We start from the raw sequence: 27,296 nt of genomic DNA on the forward strand, positions 1-27,296 counted from the left end.
GCAGCTGTATCAACTCGCATTCCCCTTCTGTTGACGCTAGTGAGAGCTCTAAGGAGAGGAATATAAGTGAACTGAAATAAATTATGCTTTATGGTAATCAAATTCAATTTTCTAGACACATTTTTTAACAAGAAAGTGTTCATCAAACTGGGATCCAGAATTTTGGACAAGAAAATAATACAGTTATTTAACTATGTCTAGAAAAAAAATAGTGCCTGTAAATCTAATATTGGGATGTCTACAGCTTGTCATTTGTGCCAAATGATAAAACCAAATTTAAGTGTAACTGCAAAAGAGCATTAGGCATAAATGCACAACAGTAAAAACGCAGCTACAAATGTATTTTCAAACTGCATGTGACTGGAAAACTGAGTGTGGAGCTGAGCTGGGATGTGTTCCGAGGCTGTGCTTAGGCAGCTGTAATTTGACTTTTTTAATTGTCAGTAGGGGAGGAGATCCAGGCTCTTAATTCATCAACATCATTTTGTGTAGACTTACGTGGAGTAGGACCAATGACTGGTCCAATGAAAGCTTTAATTTGCTTGTGGCATATTGTTTCCACTAGGAGTAGTTGTAGATCAATCTGAGAACAATTACTAGGTGAAGAAAAGAGAGGGGGGAAGAAGTCAAGCATTATTCTGGAATATAAGCAAAAAAATGGAATTAAAATCAATCAAAATATTTATTTTGCTGCCCAGCGCGCGGTATTACTGACAGGAAAGGGCTGTATTTTTAAGTGTGATTGCTCTTCAGATTTTGCCAGAATATATAACTGAATGTGTCTCATGACCATCTTATTTTCGTGTAGTATTTCATCCTCTGGCTTTGTGCGGGAACTTTATGCCAAGAGAACTCACTGGAGACTGAGTGACAGATCAGGCTGTTGTCCCACATTCCCTTTCTACTAAATCACAGTTTTCTTTAGATGGAAGGTGGCTATTGTGAAGCTGTCAAACTGAGGAAAGTTAAATGGGCTGAAGTGAAGGCTCGTGTTAACAATAGCAGCTATCTCTGTCAAATGAAAGCTCAGCAGACAGTTACAAGGCAATTCGGCACTGATGGGTGGTCGATTAAAAACAACAAAAGGCAAGATGAATGAAAGGGGAAAATCCCTATTACTTTGTGGTAGGAGCAAGGGGAAAACCAAAAATAAAATAAAAAGCCCACCTCACCCAACCCCGCAGCAATTGGAACAGACTTGTAGTTAGCATGACCTTCATCATCTCAGATATGGCACAATAAAACTGACAAGATTATTTTCTCTTCAAGCAGTGCTGAGGTATTTTCGTTGGCAAAAATCTGGAAAAGTAAAATAAATGCAGAGTTCAAGGCAATTGAAGAATTCTTGAATCTGATAACAGCTGGAACATAGTGCCACCAGGAAAAATAGCTAGGTTTTTTGCTAAAAAAATTATGACTTGATGATCTTTGTACTGTGTCATATCTGAGATTTTGAAGGTTACACTATAGACAACCAGAAGAGGATTAGAGGGAAATTATCTTTGAGCTCGAGGGAGCACCAGTTTAAATTGGATTTGAGATACAAGTTTTGCATTACCTTAGGAGATGAAAGGTAGTGTTGTGCCCTGATAGTTACGCAACTGCCTAACCACACGTAGCAACTGGATTAGTGTGTAGATTAACAGCTTGCGCACCAAGTGCGAGGTGTATAATGCAATTTCCTCTTCGTGGGACTCATCCTGTTCCCACTGAACTAACGTCAAAACTCAGCAAAAGTGGGGAGGGCTTTGCAGCTTGCATGTCAGACATAAGCTAAATGTACACACGCCTGTTCCTCAGAAGATCATTCTCACTAAGGCTTATTGCTACAGCAGGTGTATAAACTAAGATGGGAAAGTACAAAAGTAGTAGTATAGGAAAAAAGGTACATCATGTCCTTTAAACTGTCCTGATAGAAAATCAAATTTTGAAACCCTAGTGAAATTTAATGAGAGGCAAGCACCTAGACTCACTTAGATCCTGTGAAATTCCCATTCCTTTTCTCACAATTTAAATGCTAGGAGGCATTCTGTGAAATTCAGAAAGCCAAGAAAAACAAATAGGCTCTTACACAGCATACAATTAGAACTCAGGTTGCTGCCAACAGTGGAGCCAGGGTTCAAAGAGATTCTGAAAAAAGATTGGAATAAAGAATCTGGGAGACGTGTGCTCCATGAGCATAATGAACCAATGTCTCATTCCAGTTGTGTTAGGAAAAATAATTCAGTACTAACAAATTGTTCCATTGAACAGTCTCCTGTGACAAGATGCAGAATTAGATATACCACAGACCTGATCCAGTCTGACAATTTTGACATATTATTATACCATTATTTGTCTTTGTAAAGTCATTACGTCATTAGACTATATCAATGAAATCAAGTTTAGTCTGCATCACCCCTACGTCTTGCCCTTTGAAGAAAAGATTTAGTGTCCATTTATCAATTTTATGTACTAATATTCTTGTTTATTTGTCTTATAATAACATTGAGGTACTCTAATCATGGACAAAGAAACCAGATGCAGGCCTAGTATAAACATGCAAAAATTGGTATTCTGGAATTTTCTTTTTTGGAATGTTTTTAGCACTGAGGACCATGTTACAGTTTTCAAGTTTTTTTCAATGGTAGCATGCATTTCATCTCATAACAAAATGAATTTGGGAGTGTGAAAGTCATATTAACCTACGTCTCGGAGAATCAAGCACGATGTTCCTCAAAGGCTTTGCAGTAAAGAAGGACCAGAGTGGTCTCAAGATGACTTTCGGAGAGAGACATTAAAGCAGGGAGCTGCTGAAGGACGTCTTCTTTCTCCTGATCTGGCAAATGTCGATGTATGTCATGTTCTCAGTAGGAACAGAACTTGCAGGGTTGGCCTCAGTAATCAGGCATAAACAGTGTGAGTATCTCTATGGTAACCTTTTTTACCAAGAACTGAATATTGCTTTCTCGGTTCCTCCCAGCTTCGTTCTTCTAATGTCAGAGAGGGCTCTGCAAGCACAAATTAGTAGATAGGTCAGAAGTAACCTGGACTTCCTAGGGAGCATAAAGAATGGAGAGTGTTTGTACATGGGGTGTGCATGAGTGTGGGGAAATGCTAGCTTTTCCAGAGTTACACCATTTGCAGTGATACTGAAAAAAATAACCTCTGCAGATTTCAGGCCAAAGTGTGGCTTAACCATGTGGCATAATTTATAGGGTAAACAAACTTTCAGTAAGAGCTAACTATATCAGAGAACTTGTTTAACATGCACAGAAGGCACTGTTAAATTATTCCCGTGCCATAATTCAAAATGCTGAGGAAAATTCTCCTGTATCACAGCCAGTGGAAGGTTGGATCTGTAGCCAAGTACATCAACATAAATGTTCAGCTGTCTGGGGAAATACAAGTCTTACACTGTTACTTAGGGGAAAATGCACACAGACATGGTGGAGCCCCATATGAAACAATCCTCATTTTGTTAAACAATAGGATCAGATTTTCATTCAGGTTATCAAGCATATTGCATTCTTCAAGCTTGCCAAGCAATGAGAAGTATCAGCATGAAGACGGGTATATTTTTACAGAATTAATGATGTATGAAATCTGAAAGTGGAAACATACATTTTCATGTTATCCTCTAATTTTTCTTTTTACATTATAAGTGAAAGGAAATGCTTGGAAGTATTTGCAGTTATTCATATCTGTTTATCTTAGAGTGATTATCAGAGCAAACAGTGTCAGGCATTGTGTTTGGATCTGAGCCTAAAAAATAGTGCTTGCAGGAGTGAGGATTACTTGCATGAGTCAGTGTTTTCAGGACTGTGCTTGGTACTTGATTTCTATCATGCATATTCAGTGCCATATAAATCATCCAGATTCAGAAATCATTTAAGTATTCTATTCATTTTTCCCCTCTATTTATATTAGTTTTAGTCTTGCTTGGTTTTATCCCCTCTATTTATATTGGGTTTAGTACTGCTTCGAATAATCTGTTTTTACATTTTTAGATTCATCCGGAGAATGTTCATTTAAGGATAGAAGTGATCAGTCTTACTGAAGATTCATTTCTTTTTGCAAAATTTGTACCAGATCTGTGGGATAGGTGTGGATTCTTAATGTAGGATTTTGCAGCTACAAGGGGGTTTAAAATCTGAGCAGAAATTTAGTGCAGGGAAAATGAAGCTCACCTTCCCCAAGATCAGTTTGTCTTTGCTTTCTACCAAGATTTTTGCTGATTGCTCAGCCTTGAACTGCCTTGTATACCGGGCACGGTCCAGCAGTCTGTTTCATAAAGGTGTAATGCCCGTGCGGCATTGAAAAAAAACCCCAGTCTGTTCTGTCTTGCGCACATAAGCCCCTGGTACTTGCTCATCTTCTCTTTGGCCAAACCTTGCTCTTTATTCACCACGAACCATCAGCAGGCCAGTACACTGGACTTGCAGCTGCTTTTGGAATCCTGCTTTGGTAATGCACACCCCTGAAAACCTCTCTGAGTCAAGCGCTAAGCTTAAAGCATTCTTTAAAAATCAGACATGTGACAAATTTCAGTTCTCTCCATGTGAACAAATACTGTTCCTGAAGCTAAAGCTCCCATTCTCCATGGCCTAACCCATCACTGAAAACCATGGCGTGGCTGCATTGCATGGCCTTTTCAGTGTCTGCCACTGGAAGACCTCCCCCTACCAGTTGTTATTAAACATCTTGAGTCTTCCTCTTGAACAAGTAAATAAATACTTTACAGTTTATGAAGATATTGTTTACTTGCACTGAAATGAAGCAGCCAGACCCCTGTATTGGGTTGCAGGACACTCATCCCTAACAATTCATTCTTCAGGACAAATTGACCCCAGGGATTCAAAAACCTCTCAACCTGAGATCACTGTCAGAGACCCTTTTTGCCGTTCCTCTACTCATTTGATTAGTTATGGTCCACTCTTACTGAACTATTTAAAATACAAGAACATTTGTCACACTACAGCTTTTTTGGAGGCTACTGTTGTGAAAGAAACTGGCAGAAGGGAGCCAGTTCAGCTTCCTTCTTGGCAAGTACACCTTCTCCTTTCTGTGAAGGGATGAGCAGACCCCAGATCTTGAACTCATTTTAGGAGTTTGCAAGTTTCCTCACGTTAGCAAACACTGTAATTTGAGTAAACTTCCTCTAGTGGTCAGTTAAAAAATGATGTTTGTACTGAAGGAAAATCTTCTTTGTGTCAGGAAGAAAAGACCATATATCTGCTCCTTTCCTGTCCCTTCCATTCTTCCTCCAAAGCAAGGCTGGCACAAGTGCATATTCTACAAAAGCACAGTGAGATACTTGGGTTTAGTTTGCCCTTGGCATTTTCTTCCTCCTTTTCTTCCACCTCTGCCTTCTCTTTTCCACTTTTCTGTTACTGCTTTTTGCAGGATTTTCTTTCTCTGCCTTCTTCTGTTCTTTTTGTCCCTGTCTCCTTAACCAAGACATGACCCTAATGGCATCTGTCTTTGAGCTGGAAAGCTCTGATGGACCTAATCCCAGACAAAATAGTTTTTCCCTTCTATATGTGCTTAAGCTATGAAAACCGAGTGAAAAGCTCCCACGCCATATTGGACTGCTGTGAACCCATAGGAGGTGCTGTGTCTGCACTGGCGAAACTTTGAGCGGAACCCTTTTGCAGACCTATGTTTGGTTTCAGGTCACAAACGTATATTGTCTATGAACACTGTTCGAAGATCATGTTAGTGAGTGGAGGCTGTGGAGGGAAACAGTTCTCCTGTTAATTGTAGTCAGAGGTTGTTGGGCCCTGTTATGGCTGAAAGTTTAAAGTAGGGAAATGATCTGTGAACTGGGGATAAATGGTCCTCTATTGAACTTTTTATTTACTTGATACCCAGTTCTCAGCATCCAAGGTCCAGGCAGCTGCTTTGTTTTGTTCACTCTGAGCTTTCTCTGAGACTCTTTTGGCGTTTCAAGTCCACCCTGATTAGTGAAACGCGGATAAAGTAGACTTAGTCTTACAGAGGAAGACTGCAAAACCACCCCGGTCCTCCTGAGGTCCTGCCACAGGACTGTGACAGGGCAGTAAAAAAAGGAGGCAGAGGTCCCCCTGTGTGCATTATGCTGCGTGTTGGAGGTGTAGCACACCTATTGCCTTCGTGGGTGCTGCGAATGGGCTGTGGTTTGGAGAGGATGGATGGATGCGAGCCCCGACATCACACGCAGCTCGTGTGGAAGGGCTGGGGGTGCCATTGCAGCTCGCAGACTGGAACAGGCTGGCGCTACTGGTAAGCTGCCATGCACCCTTACCCCACAGCAGGCGCTGGACGAGTTTCTCTTCCTCATCACCCCGCTGCCCAGCTCCACACAGTCCTAATACCCATGCTGGAGAGGGGCAGAGTTCATCTCGGTCCGTACTGCCTCTGTAAAGCACCTTGAGGACTCAGTGGCATTCTTGTTGCTGACACTGAAGTGCAGTCTCTCTTCATGACACTGAACTTTGCAGACAGCAGTTTGGAATTAGAGGCAAATAGTTCAAATGGCAGAAAGAGGTGCAAAAATGCATCAGTATAAAGGTTTTAATGAACAAAAAAGCTACTTCCATTCCACACCAGGTTACTGAAACATAAGATTTACCAGACACAACTCATTTCCAATCTGCAGGGACAAAAGAACTCTACTCTTCAGATACGCTTCAGATACTCTACTCTTCATCAACGACCTGGATGAAGAGTTAGAATGTACCCTCAGCAAGTTTGCTGATGACACCAAACTGGGAGGTGTGGTAGACACACCGGAAGGCTGTGCTGCCGTTCAGCATGACCTGGACAGGCTGGAAAGTTGGGCAGAGAGGAACCTGATGAGGTTCAACAAAGGCAAATGCAGGGTCCTGCACCTGGGGAGGAACAACCTCATGCACCAGTACAGGCTTGGGGTGGACCTGCTGGAGAGCAGCTCTGTGGAGAGGGACCTGGGTGTCCTGGTGGACGACAGGTTTACCATGAGCCAGCAGCGTGCCATGGCTGCCAAGAAAGCCAATGGGATCCTGGGGTGCATCAAGAAGAGTGTGGCCAGCAGGTCGAGGGAGGTTCTCCTTCCCCTCTACACTGCCCTGGTGAGGCCTCATCTGGAGTACTGTGTCCAGTTCTGGGCTCCCCACTTCAAGAAAGATGAAGAGCTACTGGAGAGAGTCCAGCAGAAGGCTACGAGGATGGTGAGGGGACTGGAGCATCTCTCCTACGAGGAGAGGCTGAGGGAGCTGGGCTTGTTCAGCCTGAAGAAGAGAAGGCTGCGAGGGGACCTAGTATATACTTACAAATATCTGAAGGGTGGGTGTTAGGAAGATGGGGCCAAGCTCTTTTCAGTGGTGCCCAGTGACAGGACAAGGGGCAATGGGCACAAACTGAGGCACGGGAAGTTCTGTCTGAACATGAGGAAGAACTTCTTCCCTCTGAGGGTGACGGAGCACTGGAACAGGCTGCCCAGGAAGGTTGTGGAGTGTCCTTCTCTGGAGATATTCAAGACCCGCCTGGACAAGGTCCTGTGCAGCCTGCTGTAGGTGACCCTGCTTTGGCAGGAGGGTTGGACTAGATGACCCACAGAGGTCCCTTCCAACCCCTACCATTCTGTGATTCTGTGATTCTGTGATTCTGTGATTCTGTGAGGTTGGTCTATGCAAGGGGAAAGCAGTACACAGAGGAAGATTTGTGAATGTCATGTTGGTACTGACAGCTCATCAAACAACTCCTTGAAGGACTCACTTTGCTACCAGATTAAAAAAGGGATAAAATAATGTAATCAATGAATAAAATTAATGTCCTTCCATATGCACTGTAGAACATTGGATAGATGAGGCAGTCCTATGTTATTTGTTCCCTATTGAACAACTCTTTTTAATATATTTTCTGGTATGATTTTTTGAAGTCACCTTTGCAAGTTGCTATAGAATTATCAATCATTGTTTAACTGTGTGCTAAGTTCCCAAAGCCTTTGTGTGTAAATATGCCAACGGAAGGCTTTTTTACCAGAGAAAATACTGGTCCTCTGGCTAGGAGACAGTTTTAATCAAATATGGTTGCAGTAAGCAGGTGTTTTTCATGTGGCATGTATTGGAAATGAGTATGTATCACAGAAATGGCTCTTGGACTATATATTGCTCTTGATAAATAGCAGAACTCAAAATTATATCAGCTGTTGCAGTTGATCAAAGTGAAAATAGTAAAAGCTTTGTGCACACTGGCAGAATTTGGCACACTAAAAAATGTGGGGTCCTCATTTTTATTCTTCAAAATCTTGAAGAATAGAATTTTTACAATGGTATTTTTAGAAACTATTATTATTCCCTCCCTGTATTTTTCCTGGACCCATACTTTTCTTTGTTCTTGTCTCTGTCTCCTCTCTTTCTTTACTTTTTCCCGTTTTCTTCAGTGATACATCATTCTCAGGCCTTGCCAAGCAGAGAGGTGTGTTGTACTGCGGAGTCACGGAGCAGTGAGGGAGACACAGTGTAACAGAGGTTGTGCTTTGCTAGACAGAAGGCATAAACAGTGGTGTTAGTGTTATTAAGACAAAAATATCAACTCACCAGCTAGAAACAAAAAGATGCTGCTTTTTTTGACTATTTAAACTGCTGGTAAAATATTTTGACCCAATTCTGCTCACACTCTGTTGGAAGTGTTCTTTGGGAGCAGGATTGGACTTAAATGTGGATGTAAAGTCATTGGGTATGCTATAGTATTATTCATGCTAAACATACAGATTTCCATCTACGCTTATAATCTACAGATAAAATTTGGCAGTAGGTTTCTCCCTGCTCCCAAACTTCTTGTCTCAGCTTTAATGAAAAACACAATGCCTGTCAACAGAGCAGTAGTTATAATGCACTTAGGAGTAACTTAATATTTTAGTTGCCTTGAAGAGCTCTTTATATAGAGAGATTAATGGATGGCTAGATAAAGAAATTCTTCTACTGAAAGAATTAATTTTGCTTAATCCTTTTGAAATTAAGAGATGATACGGAGAGATGAGTAATGAAGTGCACTCTCTGATTGTGAGGTACCTAATAGATAACCACAGGGGTTACTTCTCTCTCACCAGCTGTAATTACACTAATTACTGATATGGTGCCAGGAACACTAAGGCAGGCTGAGTGTGACAACAAAAAATGGAGTGTTTCTTAGCAAGCCGTCTTTCTCCCTCAGCTGGGCCGAAGGGAGGCTGACCGTGTTACAAGGCTAATGTGTGCCGCCTTCTGCGGCGGGGAAGAGACCAGGTACCTCTGTAGCTCACAGGCTTTTTTGCAGTGAAGAAGCGAAACCTGACTTCAGTTGTTTCTAAGGAGAGGCAATATCAGGCCAGAGGCCGAGGACTTGATCTGTCCTTAAGCAAATTAGTCCTGTTCAGGCCACTCAAACTACTCAAATGGGTAGAAGTTACTCCTGTGAGGAAGAGTTTGTCAGACTGACCTCATCATTGACAAGAATGTAATGAAAGAAAATGGTGGACAAGGAGAAGGAAAAATTAATAAACTGTATTTAAGTACATATAAAATTCCTGGACAAGTGTCCCTGACTATTAAGGTAAATGGTGCTTGTAAATTCCATTTAATCTTCTGAGATTTTCTTTTACTGTAACTCTTACAATATCTCAGAGGAAATATTTTAAAGATGACTTGCACATTTCAGCAAAAGAATGAATATCAGGTTTCAAGATTTATCGATGGGATGTTTTAAAACAAAAGATCTCTTTTCCTTTGGAATTACTCAACCATTTATTTTCATTTCCCCATTTTTTTGGTCCACTGTATTATAAACTTCTCGGGGGAAATCTATTGTTAGATGTTTTCACACACGTAGGCCCCCTTCTTCCCCCTTGATAAATGACAAAATTTTGCTCCAGTATGTGCAACACTTTCTCAAAATACATCTGAATTCCATTATACAGTTTGTCATTTGCATCATACCTTTTGAGTTACCTCTCTCAGAGAAGTCTTTATACTGCAGAGAAATGCACTAGGAAAATGAAAAACAAGTTCGATCTAAAGTCCGTAGGGTAAACTGGCATAGATTGTGTTGAACTGATGGCCTCACTTCCATGAAAGTTCACGGATAGAAAAGGTGGTATCTCTGTGGTAGTCACTATTTGCATGGACAGTGTTTCCTCCACATAGGTATTGCTGCAAACGAGAGTGCGACAAGGGCTTCGTAGCTCAGGATGGTAATGTACTCCTTTTCTCACCTCAGAGACATTTATTTGATTCCTGCCTGTTCTGGATTTAAGTCTTATTAAGTATCACGGATGAAATTTGCTGTAACAGTCTAAGGTCTCTCTTTAATATGGAACAGAATAACTAGTTGTAGCACATGCTACTCCGATCTAAATCACACAGCCCACCATTTAATATTGTCCTTTTATGTCAGTGGAAGGTTGAAGCAGGAGGGAACTCTTTCCTTGGAGAACACCCACATCCTCTGTATGCTTCCCGTACCAGCCACTGCTTCTTGTTATCAGCACTTTGCTGTGTCTTTTGTTTCGCTAGGCACAGTTTCATCCTTGCCTTTTCAGCCAAAAATAAGCGATATGTCCTACCCCACTAGTGGGACAGAAGCATTGTTTGCCCATTGAAGTTGCAAGGACAATGTTACAGGTTTACAAAAACAAATGGGCTAAATAGTTTGAAAAGCAGGAATCTTATAAATATATTCCCATTTTGCCAAACAGAAACCTGGCAAGAAAAGAATGTCATTTCTGTATGTCTGGTGAACGCCTTTGCCTGTCCTCCTTCCTGCAGAAGCAACACTTGTGTTTGTTGTGATATGACCCAGATGGGATATGCATTTTGTACAAACATAGTTTGACATGAGTGAGCTAATTTTCTGGGCAGCTCAGGATTAGGGAATTGCCCAGTATTCCCTTCGCTGTCTGCTTGCAATCCCCACTTCCCTTTTCTCCATCCTTTTTATTCCCACAACGCTTTTTTTACGTCTGAGTGGAGTTCCAGTGCAGCAGTGAACTGATCCCAGAGCAAATTAGAAATGCAGAACCTGGATCCTATTTAGGCTGTCTTTTAAGCACCTCCTCCTTGATGAAGCTCTCTCACCAAACCTCTGGCATGTTATTATAAACACAGTGTACTCCCATCATAGCCCTACACAACCAGAGCAGACAGAAATGCATAGCATTCTCAGAAGCTTGCTGGCAACCCAGACCTTATTCACTTGTAAAAAGCATTTAAATACATTATACACGAAAACAAAAAAAGGATGTTGGGCTGTGATAACACTCCTTTAAGAAGTTCAGTGTCTTCTATAAAAACGTCTGAAAATGAGTTACATCACGATGGTGCTTTTTCAGGGAGGAGAATATCTCACATCTCCGAATCAAATCCTCACTTGCTTATGCACAGGATCCCAAACCAGCAGGTCTGGTGTGCACAAACACCTGCTGAACTCAGTGGTGGGCTTGGGCTACACGTCCAGTTTCAGTGTGCATGTAGCTGAGCTTGGTGACACCCCAGTAAGTTTCAGCCCAGACCCCAGAACGGGGTTGAGGTTCTGCTGCCTTTTCTCCTCCCAGCACTGGTGGGTGGGAAAACCTACTTCAGTGACCCCAAAAGTCTCATCAGGTCCTAGATCATCTTGCTCTGCAGCTTTGGCCTCTCACTATTCATGACTTCTCTGAAGCAATAAAAAATACATGCCTAGACTTATATTTTATCTGAGTAATTCGTGCTGTAACAACTGTTTGGAGTGGCTAGAGGCGCTCCATGGCTCATGCTGAACATAGAGAGGAAAAAGGTATAAAACGGACTCTGTCCGACTGAGAAACAGAAACCATGATGGGACTTGAGTTATCTCTGACATTGTCTGTTAAGAGAACAGATACAGGGGGGGTTCTGATTATATTTAAATTGGTTTATTATCATGGCTTAATTTTTTAATGATATTTTTGGAAAATGTGTGAAGAGTCAAAGAGAAAATATAAAAATTTAGCTTGCTGTGGCAAAATCATAATAAACTGTTTTAAAAATAGCTCATTTTGATTTTGGTCCATCTCATCATCATCTGAGGCCTTGTGCAAGTTGAAGTCTTCTAAAAATAATATTTAGTTGTTACTATTTCTAGTGAGACTTCTACAGAACTCGTCCTAATAAAGCCCTCATTCAGCCATTTGTCTAGTTAGGTTTGTAATGTAGGAACAATCCGCTTTGGGAGCCAGTTCGTCCCTGGAGGAAGTGGGTATTGTAGTCAGTCAGTGAGATTGCCCCTGCTTACACCACAGATAAATGTGTTGCTTTGTCCCAACGTTTCTGCTTTGCAATAATTTCACATTCCAAATTATAAACCTCTGAAAATTGTAGATTATAATAAATGTGCTGACACAACTTCAACTGTTGCAGTAAATGGCATTGCTCTAATAATGAAATAAAAAATCCTACTTAATCCCACTCTTTCCCTAAAGTGGTGTTACGCATTAGCTATGGATGAAAAGACAAACAAGTACATGTATATTCAATAATCATGTCAGCTGGGTCAGAGAAGAGTAGGAAATAAAATGAATTCATAACACCTCTGGAGATAGCTTTCTGATACAGGCAGTTTTCTCTTTGATTTGCCTTCATTGACAGTATTCATTGTAAGTTGAACATGTCCGCCAAATTGGCCTTTATTAATAACTGGCCTGATCTTCATAACAAATACACGCTGTAATCTCCAGTCTGGGTGTTTCTGAGGTTAAGAGTTATATAGAGCAGAATAGATTGTATGCATATTTACAGGGAACTCTCATTCAGGAGGGCCTAATTTCACGTTCAAACCATGCAGACAGTGTCTGAGAGAGCTGTAGACACAGGGCTCTTCTGTCTCAGGGCCTTAAGCTGAAATGGGTTACCTCTGTAGATATGGTGGTGAAATTGTCACCTTGGATTAAGGTTGCTGGCAATCTTAAAAAGCCCTTATTGGGCTTTGAGTGTGATCAGATGCTACTTGCTTATAAATGAGAGTTAATAGAAACATTAAACAGTACAAGCTACTGTGACCCATGTCTTCAGAATATTAAGCACATTTTAAAATTGTGGAAGAGCATCTAGTCTTCTGCTTTCTGTAAAATATTACCTCTTCCAACCAATATTCTCTGGGAGCAGGTTATTTGAACTCTTCAGCATTCTACTTTCGTTTGCACAAACTGTGTATTTTTAATTTATTCCCTCGCTTCTCTGGCTACCATATATTTATTGTGGATACCATACTCGGTTTCTCTTTAATTATTCCATCTGCCAGGAGAGTGTGATGCGTTTTAGAAGCTGTGTGGTTTAGTTGTTTAACCTCTGAGTTTTGTAACTGAATGGGATGACACATTCTTCATTTAGCAGAGGAGGCTAAGAAGAATTATATACTCCAAGTGATAAGCTTGGACCTGCTAAAGAAATACCAAAATCCAATTTTTTTCGTCTCTTTAGTCATCTAAACATCCATTAGTCTCTTGAAGGGAAATCATAAATCCTGCAAATTTAGTTTATCTGAAACCAACTCTAACAGTTGTCCTTCCTACTAATCATGTTTTATATCCATTTTATATTTTTCAATATTCAATAAACATGTCTTGCGCTTACTGTACTTGCTAGAAACTGTCTGCGGTATAGGCTGTATGAGGATATGAGGACAGTTATTAATCAGCCATTTCAGATGGCTGTTTGGTTAGTTTAGTGAGTGTATTCATTTATCTTTTTTATGTTTTCGTCTTTGTTCTTTCCATTTATCCAATATGGAATTTTCTTTGTCCTTTTTGGTTTATTTCTACCAGGATATGTCAAAAAAGAATTTAACATGTGACCAGTGGAAAAAAAGCAATAGCTGGCAATAAAAAACCCGCCACCTTTTGGGCTCTGTTCATGAAAAGATCCTTTGCATTATGTCCTCTTAGATCTGCATTAAAAAATAATAATAGAGTGCATTATCTAGCAGTGCTGCTTTAAAGCAGTAGATAATTTACACATTAAAGTGAGATGTAGGTTTAAAAGTAGGAGTGTAGGATAGAATTAGAGTTAACAGTCAGAATGATACAGTCCTGCATGAAGATGGTCTCGGTTTCCTGGGGATATTGTCCTTCTGGTGTGTAATGAGACTTGCAGATAACGCTTTGGGGCTCTGGCTAGATCGAGGTGCAGCGATATGTTGAGAACAGCACAGCAAGTGATGACACTGGGGAAACAAATGAATGTGTCTGCTAGATAAACAAGATTAAAAGTTCCTGTTCATCACCAAAGTCCAGGCCGCTGAAGATTAATATTTCCTGAAAAAATCTGTCCTGGGTTTGCATGGCAAGGTTTTGTTAGCAGGGGGGGACTGCAGAGGTGGCTTCTGTAAGAAAATGCCAGAAGCTTCCCCCTTGTCCGATGGAGCCAATGCCAGGCGGCTCCAAGGCGGACCCATCACTGGCCAAGGCTGAGTCCATCAGCAATGATGGTAGTGCCTCTGGGGTAACAGATTTAAGAAGGGAGAAAAAACTGCTGCACAACAGCCAAGAGAGAGGATTGAGACTATGTGAGAGAAGCAACTCTGCAGACACCCAGGTCGGTGCCGAAGGAGAGGGGAAGGTGCTCCAGGCACCGTAGCAGAGGTTCCCTTCAGCCCATGGAGCAGACCATGGTGAGGCAGGCTGTCCCTGCAGCCATGGAGGTCCACAGTGGAGCAGATCCCCAGCCACAGCCCGGGGAGGACCCCACGCCGGAGCAGGGGGTGCCCGAAGGAGGCTGTGACCCTGTGGGGAGCCCACGCTGGAGCAGGTTTGCTGGCAGAACCTGTGGGACCGTGGGAGACCCACGGTGGAGCAGCCAGTTCCTGAGGGACTGCACCCCATGGAAGGGACCCACGCTGGGGCAGTTTGTGCAGAACTGCAGCCCGTGGGAAGGACCCAGGCTGGAGTAATTGGTGGAGGGCTGTCTCGCATGGGAGGGACCCCACACTCGAACAGGGGAAGAGTGAGGAGGAAGGAGCGGCAGAGACAATGTGTGATGAACTGACCACAACCCCCATTGCCTGTCCCCCTGTGCCACTCGGGGTGAGGAGGTAGAGAAAATCTGAAGTAAAGTTAAACCTGGGAAGAAGGGAGAGTTGAGGGAAGGTGCTTTAAGATTTAGTTTTACTTCTCATTATCCTACTCTAATTTGATTGGTAATAAATTAAATTAATTTCCCCAAATTGAGTCTGTTTTGCCGGTGATGGTAGTTGGTGAGTGATCTCCCTGTCCCTATCTTGACCCATGAGCCTTTTGTTTTATTTTTCTCTCCCCTGTCCAGCTGAGAAGGGGGAGTGACCGAGCGGCTTGGTGGGCACCTGGTGTCCAGCCACGGTTAACCCACTGCAAATTCTTACTTTTAGAAGGTTCTTTATCCATACTACAGTCTTACTTTTGTGGGTTCACATATTACAGGAAGGTATCTGCCATTTATCAATATCTTAATGACTAGTAGTTATTTGTCCAGATATTTTGTAACCACTGAGCTGCACAACAACAGAGGTCTCCAAAAGACAGATGACTTACAAACCAGTTTAAAGATCTCCTTGCACTTTCTCTTTCTAAGAGCACCAGCAGGGCTTCAAACCTTCTGATATTTCCACATTGGGATTATTGTCCCCTCTTTAAAATTCCGTATACCAGGAGGTTTCCATGATTTACAGGTAGTCTTCAAACAAAAAAAAATCTTCCTAACAGCACATCCATTGATTGCTACAGTTATTTAAAGGCTAACAATAAAAAATCATGGACTTCAGTCTCCATGAAGGCAGAAAAGAAACAGTAATTGCAATTTGCAAGCCTCCTGCCATGGGAGAAGGGAAGCTCAGCAATTTTAGTGGCTGTCACAGCGGATCTGGGTGATATGTGCCGATTCATTCATACGTCATCCTGTGATAAGAGAATTTGTCAAGGGGAAAAGAGTCATGTGAGGCAGAATTGTGCCCAAAGGAATATCAGCTCTGACGAGGACCACCAGATAAAAGTGTGAATATATGGGAAGCTGCACGGGAGTGTGTTTGGTGCCTGCTAGTCATGTGTCTCTAGGTAAACAGACCTTAAAAGAAGAGACCTTTTCTGCCAAGGTGTAACAGCAAATAATATGGTTTCTTACCCCATGTGTTTTGCCATATCCAAGTCTTGGATTAAAAAAAAAAAGGAAGTAATATAAGAGGAGTTTTAATATAGTAAAATGCATTATTCAACTCTTTCTTCTGCCAAAGGAAAGGAAGGAGGCACTGGGGCAGCCACATCTTTTAGGAGTTTCCTTCCCCTTTAACCAAGAGCAGGGAGCAGTGCTGTGAGATTTCCCTGTATTAAAAAAAAAAATAAAATAAAGTGGGGATATGAATTAGCAGTTTTTGAGCTTGGAAAGGTTTGCTCTGCCTTTAGATACTGGCAGCTGTGAGGCCCCATCAAACCTCGAACAAGGTCCTCCTCTTCTTGCTAAGGTGGGGATTGGTATCAGCCTCGAAGAAGATCAGTGGTGCCCTAGATCAGGAATGAAACATGGAGGACTCCTTGTTTTTTAACAGTTTCAGAGCTGAAATTTCCTTCCAGTGTCTGATTTAGAAATACACATAGGTGTATATGGACTAATCACTGTGAGACAATGTGCAAATAAACAAGGATATGGAAGAAGAGCTGAATGCCAAACTTCATGATGGATGAGTCTGAAAGTCATTTGTTCTTACCTAGCACCACACAGAAGGACTAATACGTACATACAGGGAGTATTCATCAGTTTATTTATCACAGAACTGATTTTGCTGTTGTTGAACTGAAAGGCAGATTTTCCTTGACTTTGCTGAAGGGTAGATTCAGCCCATTGTATATGAAGTTAATTCATTAAATGTAATTCTGTACTGTCTTTTTTTTCAGAATGCTTGAGGATGATCTGAAACTCAGCAGTGATGAAGATGACAATGACCAGGTAAATACATCTGAGATAAATGCATAGACCATATAATCTGACAAGGTTGTTTCGTCGGTTGAATGTGATTGCATGTTGGTTTACTATATTTGCATCAAAAGCATTTTGGGGTGCTGCAGAATCCATTAGCATAAATCTTGCTTGTGCATAGAACTTCTGTGGGAGGAAACGTACTCCTAAAAAGGAGTGGATTTTACCAGTTTTTCTGAATTAACTTTGTGAAGTGGTTTAAACTAACCCAAAACATGACTTGCTGTCCTTGGAGTAAGAGACCACACATGGCGTCACCCAGAGACAGCTTACATGTTCTCAGTTTCTGTCCTCCATTGTACCTAACTAACAGTGAAACAGCCTCCACTTGTTTTGCAATCAGTTTCTGAAATCGATGACCTTTTTGGAAGTGGGTGTAAAATGATCACATCAGACCATTATCACAACTGCATCCAAGAAGATTGGGTCCATAAGTTTTGTTGCCGTCAGTGAGTAAGGGAGTCCATAGTAGGTAATCCAGTGATTCCCATTTGTGAGAAGGGGAATCCTCAGTGTGTAGCTGTAAATCAATACTGGAAGTCTCTCAACCTATGTGGGACATTAATGAAGAACCATTTTCAGAAAACTGGCTCATGTCATTCTCTATCCTTTCCACTTTATAAATATTTATGGATAATGCTGGGAAGTAAGGGTGGTGAAATTCATATTCTCAACATTCTTATGAGAAAAAAAAAGTCTTTGAGTTAAATTCATCCCTCATGTTGCTTTATATTTGCCATAGGTTCAAATGTGTAAATGTCTGCAATAGAGAGGAAGGTGATGTAGTGATTCAGCAGAAGATCATCTGTTCAACCTGAGAAACGTTAATTAGAAGTCAATCTTTCTTTCTTACTTATTTTTAAGCCACCTAAATGTTCTCCTTTGACCTACCTAATCCTTCCTTTAGGTTCATGCCAGGAAAAACTTACCTTCTGGTGTCAGTTGACCCCTTAATCATACAAGTCAGTATTTTTGAGCACCCAGATAGGCTTGCGCTCTCATCTGAAGCCAAAGGCTCAAAAGCCTGTACTTGTGCAATGCGCTGTTGTAGAAACAAGGTGGCTTATGAAACCAGCAGATTTCCTGATCTGTTGGAAACGTGCCCAAATAGTCCTGTAAAATGACATTGTGATACTGAGATGCCCAAAATATAGAAATGGAAATACATTGTAAGGTTGGAGTTACTTTTATTTTCCTACAGTATTAGTTTTCTAGTGACTTAAGTAGAATTCTTCCAAATTTACATAATTTACATTGCTAAGGTGAAGTCATGTATCAGTGCAGAATGAAGAAGCAAATGCCTGAACCAGCGTTTGCTAACATCAAATGAAAAGCCCTCACCGACTTGATAAGGTGTCATCTCTTATGTTAATCCCAAGCAGCAAAGACATGGTTACACCTACAGTGCACAGTGGAGTACTGATAGCTCTCAAAACAACATTGCTGTCATGTGGTATGTGTGTGCCTCTTACCCAAAGGCAGCGTCATGCTCCTGAGCAGTGTCACGTTGCTCCCAGTTCAGGGGCTGCAGCCTGAGTCCTTGTCTGGTGGTGGTATGCCTGAGCTGTAGGAAGCCTCAGACTGCACCGAAACTCCATGTGACTTTCCAGTAATACCATTCACAGCGTAAGCTGCAGACAGCAAGAGAGCACAATAAGGACCGTTCATGTAGTTTCTCAAAATTTTATAGTACATAGAAAAGGTTTTTCCTTTTGGCAGTGTGAGCTTCATCTCCCTCTAAGTCATTAGAATAGATTCAGATCTCTTAAGCTCTCCCAAATATCTTCTTAAGAAACAGATTATGGTCTGAATGTTTAGGGATTCCAAACATGAACGCTTCCAGTCACGTCAAAAGTAAATGAACTCTCTGGACAGGAAGCATGCTGAGCATATTTCTTAAGTGCCCTGCACTTCAAGGGAAACCTTCACCTTTCCTATGTACCCCACATATGTATGGCTGCATCTCTTTTATTTGTATTACAGGCAGAGGGTGTAGACAGTTATACACATTATAGGAAAGAATCCCACAGCTTTTTAGGTTTCCTGAATGAATGGCTGTATGTGTCTGTCCTTTAGATTTTTGTCACACACTGCATCCCAGACTAAAGGCCTTGCAAAGCTGAGCAGCATGGCTCTGCTGCATCACTCACCCATTGCACTGGCAATGCCTTCACACTTTAGCAGCTTCTGCTCTATCTCTTTGAAGAGAAGGGATGGGAAATGGAAAGAAACTGGTCAGACATATAAATATCAACAGAGTAACCACAATGCTTTTTGACTGCAGAATATTTTTTCCACAAAGTATATTAAATCTTCATGAGGGACAGAGCAAGGCAATTGCAATATGTGAATTTTACGATGTTGAAAGGTCAGCTGTGGAGCCCAAGGTTAGAAAAATACTGGTTTTTTTTTTCTTAACATGAAGATTTTGCAGTCAAATGACCGTTGCAATTCAGCTGTACACATGTGCTCATCCTGACAGGGAGAGAAAAGATTAAAACTCTCTGCTCAAAACCATTCTGACAGTCTATGCAACATTGCTGTAAGGAAACCGAATCATTCTCTTTACAGTCCTTCTGATTTTTTTTTTTGCTATAGGCTTGCAGCCAATGTGAAGCATGAGCTGACACTTACTCATTTTTATTAAAAAAAATATAGTATGTAAAAATCAAGTTTGTTATCTTTATCTCTACTCATATTTCAAGGAAATTGAAGTTCTTTGAGAGCAGTGGTCGGTAGGGAGCCCTAGGATTTGTCCTTTGAGAATTGGTAGGGACCCTTCAATCTTTTCATGGCAGGGGCGGTAGGGACACTGATCCATAAATGCACCTTGATCTCAACTTTTAGTGAATGTCTATAGTATGTGGAAAGAGTTTGATCTATCAGCCTGTCTTCTGAGACTACCAGTCATCCATTTGTCATGGTGGAAGACTGTTAGAAGCTTGTCTGCAAGAAACAAAGCTCTTCTTACTCTCTCACTCTATCAACGAGCACACTGATTTCTGATCTGCGTTGCATTTATTTAGGGGTTTATGGACCTTGTGCTCTTTCAGGTGTTAAACATCTCCTTTTTCTCCCCACTGCTGAGGAGAAACACAACATACATGATAGCTTCACTCAGTCGTGTAATTAAGAAGTTGAGCCTGATTTCTGGAGAAGATGAAAACTACCAGGGTGAAGTCTGTGGAAGGTATTTATTCTATAGATAGTATTAGCAAGGCTGTTAGTGAACATGCTGCCCACTTATAGCATTAACTTCTCAAACAGGATTTTGAGTAGCGTGAAGTTGTTCTTAAGAGTTATAAACACGATCTGAAGAACCTTCCTTAATTAAGAGGATGTTAGGTCTTTTTTGGTTTGGCCAAAAAGAGTTAAGGCACTCATGATGATGGCCTAGCCACACATCTCCAAGAAAATGATTCCTGAAAGGAGGCTGTACACTTTAATTTCACCACAGAGGACTTAAGAGTCTTCAGCAAGTGAGAGCTGCCTGGAAATCAAAACTACTAATGCCAAACTGCTGCAGATTGCATGGAAGCCTCATGGTTTCCCTCTCCTTTTAGACTTCTGGCAGTTGTGGGCTTGATGTAGAAGTTGTCATGTGAATTTCTTTGGGCTGTGATGTGGAGGACATCCAATGAGATGTTCATTGCAGGTCCCTTCAGACTTCAGATCTGTAAAGCTTTGGACCATATTGATCTTTGCAATAGAGCATGAGGCAAGTTACAAGTCATTCCACTCCAGCTGCAAACTCCTGTCATCACTTTTTGGGCCTTGGAGAGACCGCAGTTATCACCTACATCTAATACATATAAACACACCCTACAGTATCTTCAGTGTAGACACTTTGTAGCTGGCCATGGGACACATGCTTTGTCCCATAGACAAAATGCTGATTCTTATGTCTCATTGCGGGTGATTTGGGATTAAAGGCACACAGAAAACCACGGGTTAGATCTGGAATCAATTTTCATTTAGAGCTGAGAAGCAGTTATTGATGCTGTGCTCACAGTTCAATAAAAGATCTAAAGATATAGACCTCGTGTTTCTCTTTCAATATAAGCAGCATAATCAGTCTCAAATGTTTTTACAAAGAAAATTGTATTGACAGTTTTATTAAAATTGCTGTCTTTAAAGTTTTAAGTTATCCACAATTTGACCTAGTTGAATGGTTTTTAATATGCACACTGACCAACCCAATGGATTTTTATGTCACGTATTTATAATACCAGGTACACATCTGTTTAATGTATTATTTGAGAGATATTGTTACATTTAAGCATTGCCTGGATTGTAAACTCCTGTAGTATTGTCACTGAGAGCAACGTTGGCATATGCATCAGTATTGCATTCAGATGTCCTACTGCGCAATATTTTTAGATTGACTTACGAGAGATACGGTCAAGGTAGGTGACAGGTTATTAGTAAAACCATTAGATGACAGGACATTTCAGAGATGCTAATGTTAACACTCTTCTGTGAGGAAGGACAGAGCTTTTAGATGGCTTTATTACTCTGTTAAAAAAGTACATCAGAAATTAGGAAGAGTAGTGAAGATTTTTAATTAGTAGCTCAGTTCAGCTAAAAGAGCTGAGATAAAACACAGGTTAGTATTTTTTGTTCTTTAAAGCACCTCTGTATAATTCAAATTAGCTTTGAGCTCAAAGGCATCCAAATGAGTTTTGCCTGGATACAGTATTTTAAGTAGCTGTAGTGTACCCAATTTTCTTTAACCGGCTCCTCTTTGTTGTTCTGCCTAAGGAATAGTCCTGTTAACCTTTGAAATGTGTACTTAATTTAAAGCACATTGCTAGTCTTCTGTGTGTTTTTGAACCAAAGAAACTTTGATAGTAGTTACAGACCTGCTCCATTTTCAGTATTTTATGTATATAGTGGTTTTGGCAGAACAAATCAATAAGATGTTTTTCTTTTCTATTTGATTTTTTTTTTCATGCTTCCCTTAATGATTGCCACTTTATTACCACTTCTCTGATAACCATACAAACACAAGACGTGCATATAATCCATGGCTCTGCTCTATGGTTTGTATTTTACACAAACATAATTCTTTTCCGCTAGGTTACTATTAGGTAATTACATACAAAATGTTTGACTTTGTAGCTGAGTCTAAAAAGGTGATCAGTCATAGGCTGAGCATTGAATTCTTACAATGCGTACTGAGCTTTCAAAGCCTTTACTCAAGTTAATTTTTTTAAAAGTTTGTGAAATTCCAGAACACGATATGCCTCCATTGTATCATGTAAACACCTTTTTAAAGTGGAACAGTGAGCCCTTTTGTTGTAACAATAGATATCCTTTCCTGTTGTAATTTTTCATGTTTTTTAGCTGGATCCTGAACAAGCTGTTTACCTCCCTAAGGTTTCTCTATATTTCCATTTACTTTGTTATCAGCAGAAAGGCTGAAGAACAGCTCTTCAGTAATGACATCAATACTGCACACACAGTGAGAGAGGTCATCTTGTCAAAGCTATAGAAAAATCAGATGGATTAGGATGAAACTAGGTGCAAAATAGCTTTGATAGAGTCTTCTAATGTAAACAGTTTATCTCTCATTGGGTTCCATTGAAATCCCAGAGTGATGCAGCATCAGTTGTAGCCGCAGCAGCGTGTGTTTTGATAAAGAACTCACATTCCAGTGTTTAAGATCTACAGTCATGTTTTGTAATTGTAAGGAAATGTTTTCATTAAGCCATTAATGAAAACAGAAGCTATTAGGATAGTACAGTCATTCTGCAACCTTGTCAGTCTATAAGCATGACAAATCCTTCTGTGAAGTTACGTCTCTTCTTGCTAAGTCAGTCCATTTTAATTGATATTCAAATTATTTTGTTCTGCACAATACTAGTTGAAACAACCATATGTCATCAGCTGTGTAAAATGAATACTCCAGCTTCCTTTAGACAAATCTTTGGTAATAAGAGATTTGATGGCTGACATATCTAAGGTCATAATTCACATGGTAATGGTGTAGGTTCATATCATATATTTGTTTATTATCAGCAGAAGCTTTCAGTAACCACTTGGCGATCTGGGCTGAGCTTGCTGCAGTTATGAGTGAAAAACATAGCACACCACTAAAATACAGTGTTATCAAAAGCTTGTAACTTGTCCGGATTCACAGAATTGTGTGTAATTATTCCTGCACTTCGTGTTATTGTGGAGGTCACCCATCAGGAAGGAAGGGGATTAAGACAACCCTCAGGACAAATGGTTGCTGTAGAGTGCACAGTACTGCAGATCAACAAGAAATTTGCCCCAGAGGGTTGCAGCCCTGCTCTTAGCTGGGCTCCGGGGCAGCCGCTGCCGGGTCCAGCACAGGCGCTGGAGGAGCCCTGTCCCTTCCCCTGACTTGCCTTTCCCATGGCTTGCCTCGTATCCACTGGCGGCTCAGTGTCTCAAAAACCCTCTGTCGCAGTAGAGAAAATAATATAGGAAAAGAAAACACAGCCATACCATAAGACATCATTCACCTGGAGGAGAAGCTTTAAGAATACCTGATGCCTCCATCGCTGATTAAGTAGAGGTGGAAAGGCCAATTGTTCCTCACTACAGCCGTAAGGACCAGATGCCAGAGATCTACCAGCCTTTTTGTGGTGGGAGGGAGATGCGGCTTTCAGTCCACAGGACGGGTCATGAGTACTGTGAGTGCATGCTTGTGCACACATTTTTTTTTTTGTAAAGGAGTCTTCATTATAGACAAGGAGAAAAAATATGTTTCCCCAGGGACTCTTGCTATGTATGTCACTTATGCAAAGGCTCTGTATTGTTTTGGCAGCAAGCAGAGGCAGCAGCAGGTGAGATAACCGATTGACACCCACATTATTGTTGTTGAGAGAAAAGGCAGAGTTGACCGTACTGTCCTATAAAAATAAATCTGAAGTCTGCGATATCTGCGGGCCATCTCAGTGCTCAACACTCACTAATCCGACCACATAGGAAACATTTATCTCCCTTTTCTCCTCGAAAGGAGAGTGTGATTTTTATCATGCGTGCCTTGTGAAGCATTTTGGTAAAGAAAGCGTCTGGCTTTCTTAGTCTGGCCATCTGCAGTGTCTCTCTTTTGTAAAAGCCCAAGAAAACACCCGTGGACTTCAAAATTTATTCTTGGGAGTTTTTCACACCAGTAGAGGATAGTGCTGGTGCTGGCTTTGAGACTGGGAGGGTTGCAAAATTCTAAGTGAAGGGACTTGTAGGTGGCCAGAACAAGTGTAAAGTAGGTGATGAAAAGGGCACGATAAATCCAGTAATTAGCTTCTGTCAGCCAGAACAAGGGGAGAAGAAGTGAAAGTTGATCTCCCCTGGAGGTATTCCAGAAGGAGAACAGTAATGAGAACTAAACACCTTAATTTTTCTTACAATGAATGCATCTGCCACTGCAAGGTTTGCTGGGGTTAGAGGTGCTGCATTCTGTGCCGGCAGGATGAATCTGCCCAGAACAGACCTTCTGCCCACTCGTGGGGACAGGTCAGGACCACAGTGTGACAGGGCAATTGATTTGGGCAGGGTGCTCTCACAGAGAGCGTGCCTGCTTTACAAAATCACAGATTTCATGGCAATGCTATTAAGTGTAATTTTTGGAGCGCTGTGCAATTTAGTAATTGGCTAAGTCATCTGAGCAATGTACTAAACCAGACCAAGGTCAGGAAACAGTTATTTCATGTGTGTTTACCTCTGCCACCCGTTTGTAATTGATTTAACATTCAGTATAGATGTAATGTTCAGTCTAAATTAAAATCCTTAAAGCCTTTAGTCCTGCACAAGAAATAAATGAGTGGCATGAACAATACCAACATCAGTTCACATCTTCCAGTTCTGCAACTGCTGGTGCTCTTTGACTCTGCCCTTTTGCTTCTCAAGTCTAGGGAACCATTCATTGCTTTGGAGTAGGGAAGAGACTAAGGATGGAGATTCCGGAAGAACTGAGGTAAAGGCCTTTTCCACAAAGGAAGGTCCAAGGGCATAAACTGCAAATGAGCAGGGGTTCAAGGGGCTGTTTCCGAGATGTCTGCCTATCCTCATTTCCATTTTGACGTGGCAAGTTATAACTTGTGCAAACACTGCGGAAGTAACAGTCAGACATTGCACGCTAAAGGTACACCTCATTGTTAGACCTCAAAATATCAGCCCTGTTCAGGTAATTTTCAGTGATGGAGATACAAAGAATTACTCTCCTTCTGTAAGAACTGTGAGACTGAGGAACACACAGGTTATGGAGACTGTCTGCAGCTGCACAGTGAGGGTGCGGGCAATTCTTTCAATCCAGCCTTTTGGTGCGTATTTCTTGAGGGAACTTTAGAGAAGAATTCTTGTTTCTCTTGTAAATGTTTTTTGACCTTTTCTCTCTTTCTTTTGCCTCCTCAAGATTTTTAATCGTGTGATTAACGTGTTGAAATGCAGCTATGGAGTAAACCCAAAAAATAATGGATTTTGTAAATTTATTAGCCATGTGCAGGGTTGAACCAAACACACATTTTAGAAAAACTGTCAGGAAATAAGAGAACGACAAATACTGAATTTTATTCCTAACTAGATATTTTATATTTTCACAATAGAATTATCGTCCGCTAAGCCTAGGTCATTTGCAGTGAATTTGTAACAAATCATTTGCTAGGCAATGATAGTTCAAACCAGAATTTCAGTTTAGAATTTTTTTCTTAAATATGGACCATTCAGTACAAATTTCCCAACTTTTTCTGTCACCAGGGCTGCTTATTTGTTTTTCAGATAAAACAATTCTTACGAAAAATCGGGGCTAGCTCTAGCTAGGATTCTGTTCTCTGCCACAGAACTCTGCAAAGACCAACTCAATTGGCATGGTCAGAGCATTTGAATCTACTAGACCTTGGGAGACATTGATTAGCATTTGTAAAGCAACTTGAAAATGTTTTGTAGGACTACAAAAGTTGAATCAGTAGCATTTGTGATGTCATGCTACAATTTCTCTTTTGTTGGATGGAGGAGTCAAAATTAGTACAATTAGCAACTTCTCATCGAAAGCATTTTTGAAAGAATCCAATGTTTATCAAAATTACTGGGGAAGGAAAACACTGTTTCAAGCCTCTTCTGTCAAGATATGTTGGTACCAAAGTCCAGGCTGTGCCTAAAACAAGTGTGCATCTTACGTGAGTTATCTTTGACATAAGTCCGTTCAATGAGAGATAGCCAGAACAGTGTGTATTGTAACGTTCACCGAAGACACTGAGTAAACTTAAGCTTGTGCCACAAAAGCAACAATGTTCATAGTACCCACACTAGCTTATTTAAAACCAGCTCAGGTATGTCTACACAAGCACCAAGCACTCCTCAGAGTGTAGTACACACTCAGGATGCGTAGCTCTTCTCAGTTTCTTAAAAAAATATGGAATAGTCTTTGAAGAATGGGAAGTGGCCACATTTTTCATTGCACACTTCCTTAGTTTGATTTCCACCAATAGCCTGATGGAACATTGAGATTTGGGAAAAAATGCTGACAGAAGCCCAAATTTATGTGTTGTTGCTCAATTAAAAGCAGTTCACTTGCATCAAGGATGAAGGTGACGCCTAAACCACAGAGAAACTGTTTTAGATTTGGTCACTTAAACTCTGTTTTTCGCTTTGCCCAGCCTCTACTGCATCAAATGAAATTAAATTTCCAGTATTTCAGGTATTCTTGAGCTCATCTCGCTGTGTAGCCATGAAGGTTACTGCATTGCTCAAAGCAACAATGAGAAGCTCTCTGTGGTTCGTGCACAGCGAGAGTTCAATTAACCGTTTTGATTTGTAGATACCACATGCTTGGTGACTTGATATTTCAAAAAATGGATCTTAGCTGATCCATCCCACATGTTTGGCTTCTGAAGGAAGAATACTAATTTTTAAAAAATATGACATGATGAGGAGAGTATCTTCTCCATTGTTTTTGGTCCTAAATACAGTAACATTGGGCTTTTTGTCCTCGAGGTGAGACTGACCCGGAACATCACACACAGAATCTCAAATACAAGGTTGTCAACTTCACGTCAAAGGCAATTAGCAAGAACGAAATACAGTCTCCTCTGTTGACATTAGGGGACAGGTAGAGGAGAGTGTAACCAATGAAGTAAAGAAAGAAAAATATATTCATGCATGTATCATCACATGCTAATTCTTCAGCCCTCAGGTTTGGGCTTTCTGATTCCCAGCACAATTCTGGATGGTTTGTTTGCTGCACGCTACGTTCTCCTCCTCCACAGGAAGCCGCAGTTAGCACCAACTGTACAGAATCAGAGCACAATACAGTGCAGTCGATAAGTTTTTGGTTTGTTACTTAGGATCATAGGTAAGGCATTCTGTATAAACAAGAGCATGGTATAACTTCAAAGACAA

The 27,296-nt window shown here is 41.0% G+C and overlaps 1 protein-coding gene across 4 annotated transcripts in view; it reads left to right on the forward strand.

Moving 5' to 3' along the window:
• The window catches only part of AFF2 (ALF transcription elongation factor 2), a 353,085-nt gene that overhangs the window by 238,201 nt on the left and 87,588 nt on the right, over nt 1-27,296 (forward strand). For all 4 annotated transcript variants that reach the window (XR_012765473.1, XR_012765474.1, XM_075435219.1 and 1 more), the window contains exon 8: nt 16,850-16,901. Coding sequence is in view for 2 of the 4 variants with exons in the window: in XM_075435219.1 (XP_075291334.1) it covers nt 16,850-16,901 (52 nt within the window). In the remaining 2 variants the exon portion in view is untranslated. The remainder of the gene's footprint in view (nt 1-16,849; nt 16,902-27,296) is intronic.

The sequence above is a fragment of the Opisthocomus hoazin genome, chromosome 14 (assembly GCF_030867145.1).
Source record: "Opisthocomus hoazin isolate bOpiHoa1 chromosome 14, bOpiHoa1.hap1, whole genome shotgun sequence".
Taxonomy (NCBI): Eukaryota; Metazoa; Chordata; class Aves; order Opisthocomiformes; family Opisthocomidae; genus Opisthocomus; species Opisthocomus hoazin.